This window comes from Periophthalmus magnuspinnatus, chromosome 5 (assembly GCF_009829125.3).
Source record: "Periophthalmus magnuspinnatus isolate fPerMag1 chromosome 5, fPerMag1.2.pri, whole genome shotgun sequence".
NCBI classification, from domain to species: Eukaryota; Metazoa; Chordata; class Actinopteri; order Gobiiformes; family Gobiidae; genus Periophthalmus; species Periophthalmus magnuspinnatus.
The window spans coordinates 1,874,930-1,884,919 of record NC_047130.1 but is presented as its reverse complement, the minus strand read 5'-3'; the positions used below and the strand labels follow the sequence as shown (position 1 = coordinate 1,884,919).

Here is a 9,990-nt window from a genome sequence, read left to right as displayed (position 1 = left end):
GTTCCATAATAATTAGCAAATTGCAGTACAGATTGGTAGCTCTAGCCAGCATGTGTGCCTGAAAAAAAAAGCAAATTGATTTTAACATAACTTTCTGCACTATGTCATCTTTCAGCATCCACCACATCTAGTTTTTGTTTTTGAATCATTTTACAAAATCAACTCCAGACTTGTGTTTATGAAGAGCACTTAGGAGCAGGGATCATTATTTAACTTTACAAAATGTGTGTTGTGCTACAGCTTGTTGTCATCTAATGCTTGTACTTGTCTGGTACAAAGGCATTTGTTCTGGTGACAGATGAGGACTGTAATCTTATGAGAGATGAAGTGTGTGCGGATGGTGTGTGTGTTTGTGTGTCAGATGCACAGGAGGAAAGGGCCAGCAGATGGATTTGTGGTTCAGGAGCGCCTCTGTGTGGTGGAACAGAGAAGTGCCAGTGAAAGGAAATGGATAACCTCTGTATGAAACTGTAATGAAAATTAGATTAGAAGCTATATATATGCAGGGGTCTCAATGAAACTACTAAAAACATTGTCATATCTTAGCAACAAGAAATTATCGTGCCTCAGACTTTTTTTATGTTTATCATATTTTTCCAAAAATCCTAAATGGAAACCAAGTAATATGCTATTGTCTGATAATTAGCTGAAGTGAGAGACTGATTACAAACTGAAATAAGAAACAAACTGAATCATTAAGAATATCAGATATGAACAAGCCATGTCTTTGCAGATTAATAGAGGTTCCTGGACAGAAATATTAGAATATACTTTAATATGGGTTAGGTTTGCAGACTTGCTGAGAGCTAAATGACCTGGAATGGACATGGCATTTCTTGTACTTTTTTTTGTTTGCTTTTGGAAATTTCTCCATCAAATAAACTCATAAATACAGAAAATGATATGCACCAACAACCAGTGAGGGACCACAGAGAAAGTGTAAAAAAGAGAACATACCTTTTAATTAAATTAATTATGTTAGGTAATACAACACATTTTTTTTCCAGGTTTTGTATGCGGCATAGGAATGGCAAAATGGCACCTGTACAAAAACAGAAACAGGCAGAGGGGGTGGCAAAGCAAGCAGAGTGAGAGTGTGGAGAGATAATGGTAGAGGGGAGCAGGGCAGAGACAGAAAAACACTGAAATATTCTGCTGATTCGCAAAGCAGCACAACGCGGCTAGTCAGCTAACAACTGAGAGAAATCAGCTCTTTCTACTGACACCCATGGGAAACTTTCACAGCTTTAAGAGACAAACCCTGCCTCAACCAGTCAGAACTAGACCTCTAGAACACTATTCTGATTGGAAATACATATGAAGGCTTTAACTGCCATGGCTTAAGGCAAATTTACTTGTTATTGCTAGAAACAGGAGGTCAATACAAAATGAGATGTTCTTTAACAGACTTTTTTTACTCAATTAAGGCTTGAACATAAACAACATCATTCTGAACTAAATCATTTTCTTCTTAAAAGACGAGCCACTTCTAAGAGACAACAATTATTTCCAACTAAACAAAATAAATTAAACAAAAAACTATCCAGATCAACCAATACTTTCAAAGTTTCAAGAGGTTTTAATCTTCTGATATGTATTTTTTACAAAAAAAATGAGCTGAATGAACCTTATATGTTGAATGTCTTTGAAACCTTGACTGGCATAATTAGATTAGCAGAAGTCTGGTTAGCAGAACTTTATAGTTCCAAAGGAACAGTTTGTTGTCGTTTCCCAGTATATGCTTAGATTACAATGTAAAAAAGCTAATCTCAGAGCTGAGAATTAATAAATTACAAAAAGACCTTAGAACTCTGCATGTGCTTTTCATGTCATTAAAACTTTAGTGTTACTGAGGTGCTGTGGGAGAAGCTTTAAACAGTCCAATCTTTCTAAAATGGCGGACGATGAGAGGCACTGACACCAGGGTGATGCTGATTCGGACAGGGGCAAACAGCTTGTGAATAGCATAGGCCAAAACAAAGGTGCTGGTCCCGGCGGCCATCTTGGACTTGACCACAGTCTCACTGAAGCCCATTTTGCAGAGCAGAGCGGCCATATCGATTCCACTGTGGACAAATGACAAAATAACTGAATTAGATGAGTAATGTGCATTTTTGCCCACAAGAGGGAGACAATTCTCCCATAGGTGGACTTTGCTTTCTTTAGTGGTTTATGGCTCATACAGTAAATTCCTCTATATTAATATCTCATTGTATAAAATTTACATCTGAAACTAAATATCATTCAATTACTGTAACTTGTTGTTAAACTATGAGTAATAATGACTATTTTATCAGAAATATTCAAAAAAACAGCTTCATCCCCTCTGCCACAAGGACACTTAAAGAAGCTCTGGATTCAATGTGACTTTTTAAATTGTTCTGTTTGTGTATTTAAAGTTTTATCTGTCCGTGTTGTTGACATAAGTGAGTTTCTTTTCAATGCTCTACCTAAAGCAAATTCCATCAAATTGTTTGTGTGGTCATTAATAGGATTGTCAAAAGTATCAAAAGTCAGCTACTAATAAATACTAAAACTAATATCAAAAGTAGATACTATAGTACTTATTTAAGATAAACCAATATTGAAAAAAAAAAATTATAACTTGGACCTTTCCTGAACAGTTTCATCTTGTGCTTTATCAGAACTAGTTATTATTATTATTACAACATTATTGTCAGAAAATAAGCTAAAAAGAGAGGTTTTTTGTTGTTTTTTTTAATCATCCTTTGGGCATCAAAATCAGTATCGAGTCTATTCTTTAGAACTGAATCAAGTTTGAAATTTTAGTATTGTGACACTAGTCATTCTGATTGTGATTCTTCTTATATTTCCTACTAACTCTGGTGTTATTATATACAACCTTAAAATAGAAAATTGGACTGTTGGAAAAAATATAAAATATAAGAACCAAAAGGCCAAAATAACATGCAAACACAAAACACAAGTGTCAAGTCATTTACGAAATTGAAACGCTATAAAAGTCTGTCAATGTAAGCAGCTCAAATCAATAAAAGGGACCATCACCCATATTATCAGCTCGAGTGCCAATAAGCAGACTCAGCTAAATGCAAAAAGGAGTCAGCTAAATATAATGCTCCATCTGCAGAAGGACAACTGTTTAGCTAACACAGAGGAGTTTAGCGGGCCACATGGCGGAGCTCTGTGGCAAACTGGTGATAATGCTTATGGTTGGACACTGCAGTCACTCTTTGGTTCTAGGGTCATTATCAGCTATAAGAGAAAGTGGTGACATGGTGCGTGCCAAGTCCCTGTGGCTGGGGCGGTTTGGCACAGGGCCCACAGACAAGGGGCTAAAAACTGCATGTGCTACTATCACTGCCAGAGCTGGTCACATGCTGGGAGTTTAGTGCATGGAATTGTCTTTCACAGTTGATTCCATTGAAAGAAGTATGGGTACACAGCATGCAAATATAGCCTTTGTGTACATAATTTAAACATTATGGTTCATAGTTACATAAGGATGCATTTAAAGCGCTAACTTAGAGCCTCTTGAAAATTAGATAGTACAGCTCCAGGGGCAGTGGCAGAGTAGCAATAAGGAAACATGGGAGACTTCCTGGTTGGCTCCTAACCAAAGGAGCAGGGCGGCTGCACTCTCCGGGAGCCACTCTTCCCTTTCGCATCTCTCTCATCTGGCACGCCGACTCTGTTGTGGCTCTTTGAGGAGCTGTCAGTGGCCGACCCTTCCCATTTCTTCATAGCTTTGTGCTTTGTTTCATTGCAGGCAGCACAAAGCCCCATCAAGTTGTGTGTTTATTCCCATGTAGTCCACAACTTCATGAAAGTTCCTCCAGCGCATATTGCTAGGTCAATGCACTGCTAAAATCAACTAAACACTATAACCCTTTCAAAAATAAAACCATCTGCATTGATGAACAGCCGAATGGGCTTTATTGTGAATAGGTTTTAAAATGACAATACAATAACTGCGCAAAACACAAAATGCTCTCCTGTGCAGAGCAACAGTGGGTTCATTGATTTTTAGGAGTAAATTATATATTGAATTGAACATTTTACTTGAAATAATAGATAATTTAACGTAACAAAATGAGTAGCATAGGCCAAGTTTGATCCATAGTTTTAAGCATAGGCCAAGATCTCTTATTGCAGGCTAATAGGCCCACTATTATTAGCAAAAAATAATAACTAAAATGCAGCAGAAGACAGGAAATAAAGGAATTTACGTGATATTTTTCCACAATTCATTTAGGTGATATTTATGTTGGCTGTTTTTAAACAACCATGCTGGAAAAGGGTGTTAGTGGACTGGTGATGGGCCGTTGCATTGCCAACACTCCAAGTATAGTTCAGTGGAACTCTGCCAAACTGTACTTTGAGGGAAATAGATTTTTTTTTTGGTAACAAAATTGCTTCATGCTTTGAAAGTATTTCAAGATATGTTTCACAGAACTTTATAAAATCTTGCCTGAAACATGTTTGACCATGTGAGAATCCGGGATTTAAAAAATAAAAAACACAATTACTATTTGAATGGGAATCTTAGAAGGATCTTATTATCTTATTAGAAGGATGCATCAAACTGAAATATCCTGAAGTGGCAAACCAAGTTAAAAAAGAAAGTAATTTAGTAGTTGCCTAGTTGCGAACTGTATCAGTATTTTAACATTTTTAAAGCACTCGTATCTCCCTGTTCCCTACTAAACAAAAACAATCGCCTTACCTATGTGATGCAAAATATGTGTTTTCTGGTTATTTAAAGTATTTACAAAATATATGTGATAGTGGTAGCAATAGGGTCTTACCTGGACACAAGGAGGTAGAACATGCCCAGAGACATGAGGGACATGCAGATGTGGAAGGACACGCCCACAGCACCGTACTCTTTGAATACTTTCTTTAACTGTTGGGTTTTGTTTGGTTTCCCTCCCTCTGGAGCTGGTTCAGGATTGTCAGGAGGTGGGGAAGGGTCCTTCAGAGTCTGTTCCTCCTGGACATGAACACAAATGTGAGGAGGTCGTCTGAGAGAGCATCAGACAGAAAGGGGAATTTTATATACAACATATTATCGTGAATCACTGCTCATCTGGTTTGATCACGGTAGCTTATTTGACCACATCAAAATGATTCGACTTCCAACATTACATTCAATAAAGATTTGTTAGTGGCTACATTTCAAGATGCAAGATTCTACACACTCAAAATTTATTATCTGGCATTAGTTAGACAAGCTGTGTTCATTTTAATATTTGGTAAACTTGCCAACAGTAATATTGGATTTCCAAGGACGTGGCTGCACATAACTTTCTTTTTTTTTTTTTTTTTTATTCACTGTTTTCATGCATGGTGGGCTATTATGAGGAAAGAAACACTTTCTGCAACAAAAATAATTTAGTTAAGGACATTATAATTGGTATAAATATTATACCAGAAACAGAATTACAAGATTTTGCAATAAAAATTTGCAAAATCACAAAAGACTGTTATTATGTATCATAATGTCCTCTGCAATGACCAGAATACTGCGTCACCATAAGGGCTTTAATGTAAAGTCTGCTACCCCGGTTTGGCATGCTCTGGAAGACATGTGATCCTTCCATTAGTTTGGCAGTTCTCTCAAATGTTAATGTTTCCTGGCACTTACACTATAAGTTTGAACTGCATCTTGATTTAATATTCATCATAATAAATGCACCATATGAAAGTCTTTTGAAATTTGAAATTCACCTTATGTTGATCACCATGAACCATTCATGCCATTTCAAATTCTACCACAGAGAGAATAAATGTTCAATTACACATAAAAATTTACTTTAATGCATTTTTATCAGTGTCAAACAGATACACAGAGACAAGTTCTTATCAGAGCCTGATGAAGAGCACTAGTCTGTTAATCACAATGGTACTCTCACACATGGACAGTGGTGACCTTTGGGGGTGATAGCAGAGAAGGATAAACCCAGCACAAACAATGAAGCCATCACAGCCACAGCTGCTCTGCACTGTACAGTAGTGGTTTAACACAGCTGTAACTGCAGTACAGACAAAAGGACAGAGACTACACGTCCTACAGGCCCAAGAGTGTCAACGGAAAAGACTCTTGTGTAAATGCAACTTCAGCACAGTCAAAGAATTTGTGGTGGATTTTTATAGGTGTGTCAAACAATGACATAAACTAAAAAACGTGTCCATTAAATGTGAATAAAACCATAAGAAGTGAGTAACAAAATGTCAGTCAATTGAATTAGGGGAAAAACAATAAGCTCTTGTGTCTACATTTAACTAAATATTTTAAGTATTGAAAATAATTCAATGGATCAATTGTTGATAAGTAAATTTTTGGTAAAATATTCCACAATATGGCATAAAACTTGTCTATTTCCATCCATAGAGAATGTTCAAAAGTATGAATTTAACTATCTATTTCCATGGATGTGCCACCTGTAGAAAGGTACATAGTGTACTTTTATAAATACTTTCTTCTCTCAGCCCATCTCCCTTCTGAGTCTTATAGTTACTAATGTGAGCTGACACCCAAAGGCCAAACAAGGGAAAAACAACAAGATCTTTTCTTCCCCAGTAAATGTGGCGGACTAAAATTTGGCGCTCTCTCCCTGAATGAAACATAAGCACTGACGTAGTCACTGGTTTCCAAGAATGGACAATAGAGAGCAGCAGAGTGGGCAAGGGGGCGCACTCCTGCTGCTCTGAGGCGGGATAGTTCTAACACAAATATAAGCAGCAGGCAGTAGTATGGGAGGGTCATGGGAGGAGGAAAGACCAGGGTGGGTGCAGGGGAACAGAGGCACTGCTGTCTCTGATAACAGCTTTTCATTGCAATGATAAACACATGTGAACAGACAGTAAAAAAAACACATACAAAGTCACAGTGACACTCAAAAGGCAGAAGAACAATGAGGATACATGAGCAGAAGTGTGTAGGCTAAGTTAGTCTTAGGCTCTTAATGGTCCTGACATCATAGTCATATTTTACAAGCTGTAGTTTTATGACAGAAATCAAGATCCTTCAGAGGCTTACAGTTCTTTTTTACAGTTATTTTAGGCCTGCAATATTATGAGACATGACAGTTCAATTCAACTGCAGTGGCATAATGGTTGGGGCTTTGGCACTGACAGCACAAAAATGGCCAACTTCAATTTCCAGACCAATATCCCCTCTCAGGGTCTGTCACTGCAGAGCCACAGTCTAAATGCTTATTTAACCCCACAGGACGAGCAGGGTCAGAACAGGAACAGCCCATGATGTAGACACGCAGGGAAATGTGGGGTGAGTCAGCATAAGCTGTGAACATGACCAAAGGTCTGCCAATAATAATTTTTGATGACATTTACGCAAAAAAATTACTCAAGGTGGCGCAGCACCAGCTGCACATGATCACTGTATGTGCACACACTGGAGTGCGTCTTTGCGCCCTTTTGACTTCACTGTGGGTAAAGATAAACATAGACTAGAATAGTTTCATTTACCTCTTTGTGGCTCACACTGGGCTGTTCTTCGCTGGCCTCTCGGTGCTTCGCGGCTGCAGCAGTGGACGAGGCTCTGGTCTGCATGGTTTCGAAGGAGCAGTGTCGAATAAAAGGCCCTGGAATAAACACATTACTCTCGAGCCTGTTCCTCGTAACGTGAAGCCCGTGATCTGAGCTGGATTGAGGCGTAAGGATATGTCCTCTCCCGCCTCGACTTTGTACACTAGAAAGACACGTAGCAATTGTAGCTATTCTGTCCCAGTGCTGCCAGTCTGATGTAAAACCACACGACGTGTCCCGCTTTTGGGTCAAATATATGTCGTTTTCTTGTCCTTTCGCGTCATTTACATTCGTTACGTGTCCAGTGAGCGCAGTTCGACACAAAGCCCTGTTCGTGTGCAGCGTGTGCACCTTGTGTAATGTCAAAGTGACGTTTCTCAGTATATTTGCTGGGACTTGAAATGAAGACGATCCGTGCGTCATGAAAGTCTTTCCCAGTGGCTTCACCAAACGACACAACATCTTCCCCAAAAGACTTCGAGAATGTATCCAGGAAACTGTGAAAGGAAACGTTGTAGCTAAGGGTTGTAATTAGCAGTGTATGTGTCTGTAAACATGCTGCCCTGGCCCTGCGGCTCTCGGTCCTGGCGCTGACCGATCAGCTCCGGAGCCAATGAGCGGCCGCGCGCAATCGCACTTTGTCGTACGCACGGAGCGGGACAGAGAGGGAGGGGACATTTAAAGGTGTAACGACAGTGAACAGAGTCAATATTGACTAAGCAAATTACAGGGTTTATTACGAGTTCATTGAGTCAACTTTCATTTACCTGTGGCCCTGTCTCCATAGAATATTTTTGAACTCTATAGATGGATGGCAGAAATGATGTCTAACAGGTTCAAACTTTTATTCCAGCTGCATAACAGAGACTTTTGAAAGCACATTTAAGATTTTAGAGTTTAATAACTGCCCTTTTATGCTTGTAAGTCTATTCTGAAGGTTATCTGTTTTGCAGTTGATAAAGCAGTTTGGTCAGTGTTATGTGGGACAGCTGCCAACTAGACTGGAACTAAAACATTGCACGTCGGACTGACCTGAAGAACTGCTTCAAAGGAACAAATACATTCCCATAATTCCTCTTTCACTTCCTCTTCCCTATGTTTAGTGCACACAGTTATAGTGGCAACTGGCACAAAGCAAAAACTTCTGTCATAAGTGGAGAGAGCTCATGTGTTTTCCACAATCCCAAGAAGTGAATTTGAAACTTGAATACTAACCCAAGCTCTTCCTGAAGCCATAAAAACTCCACTTCTCTTGATGAACCTGTAATGTTAAGATATTAGTACAACTTCCTCTTTTAACATCCTCCAAAACCTATGAAAGGCAGAAAGATGAAGTCAAATTGTGGTCAATCTCTTTGACAAACGGTTTCATAAATACTGACCCATGGGCCCTCTGTCTGCTATACTCAAGACAAAAAGTTTAGGAATGACTGGTCATGTAAACTTGCATGTCAATATATTTTAACCTTCATTTTAGTGGGGTTAATAATCGGCTCCCTGCACATAAAATATTTTGATTGTTTTTGTAATATATTTATGTAATATAGTAGTTAAAAATATAATAATAATAATAATAATAATAATAATAATAATAATAATAATAATTAAAACTGCAAGCAGTGATAAAGGCCCTCGCCACCTGTGGGAGCCAAGTTTTGGTTCATGTTTAGTAATACATGCTAATTCAGATTGTTGATGTTTTAATGTTAATAAGTTATGTTTCTTGCTAATATTTCATTTCTATGCATGGGCTATATTTGATTTATGGCATTAACGTTGATTTGAAAGTATTTTAGGATTGCCATTGTTTAAGTTACGTAAATGTGTTACCGTCGCTTTAAGAGCAATAACGCGCATAAGGAAAGGGACACGCGCTGTAAAAAGGGACTAGTTGAGGCAGAGCGTAAGGACGGAGCCAAACGGGTTTTTACCGTAGTATTGTTTGTTTTTGAGAATAACTTCATTTAATTGCTATGTAAATATATTTTGCTACTGTGAATTAAAGTTGTTTTTTTTTGCAACTCTTTTTTACATCGTAGTCCGGAGCAAGTTATTTTTCCCATCAATAAAGAATACACGAGTAACACCAATGGACCACACACCAGGCCTCAACTCGCATATTTGTAAAAAACCAGCTCACTGTGGATCAATGGACATTGGTGGACGGATTTGAAGCAACAAGAAAAGGAACTGGAGTCACTGCAATTGTAATGAACGTGAGTAAAGTGGAACTTTGACGATTAAACTTGCCTAGTCATGCGCAAGTGTGCTATTAGCCAAGCTACCTGCTAACTGGAAGAATTAAGTCCTTTTCCGTTGTGACTGCTGTTACGTTCTGGCCGCTAACAATAACATGGAGCTGGATGAAGATATGCCAGGCATTCTTGCGGATACTAGGGTTGTTAAAGTCACACCCAAGGCACACGAGGAAAGGTTACATCGTGCTATTAACCTGCGGAA

General features: G+C 38.5%; 1 protein-coding gene across 1 annotated transcript; it reads right to left on the bottom strand.

Annotated features, from left to right (window-relative positions):
• Positions 1-934: 934 nt before the first annotated feature.
• Positions 935-8,141, bottom strand: fam210b (family with sequence similarity 210 member B). Its single transcript, XM_033967198.2, has 3 exons — positions 7,471-8,141; positions 4,788-4,972; positions 935-2,066 (listed from the first exon to the last, which is right to left on the bottom strand). Exons 1-3 carry the CDS (start codon positions 7,990-7,992, stop codon positions 1,847-1,849), a joined length of 927 nt encoding a protein of 308 aa, XP_033823089.1. The 5' UTR covers positions 7,993-8,141; the 3' UTR covers positions 935-1,846.
• Between the last annotated feature and the right edge of the window lie 1,849 nt (positions 8,142-9,990).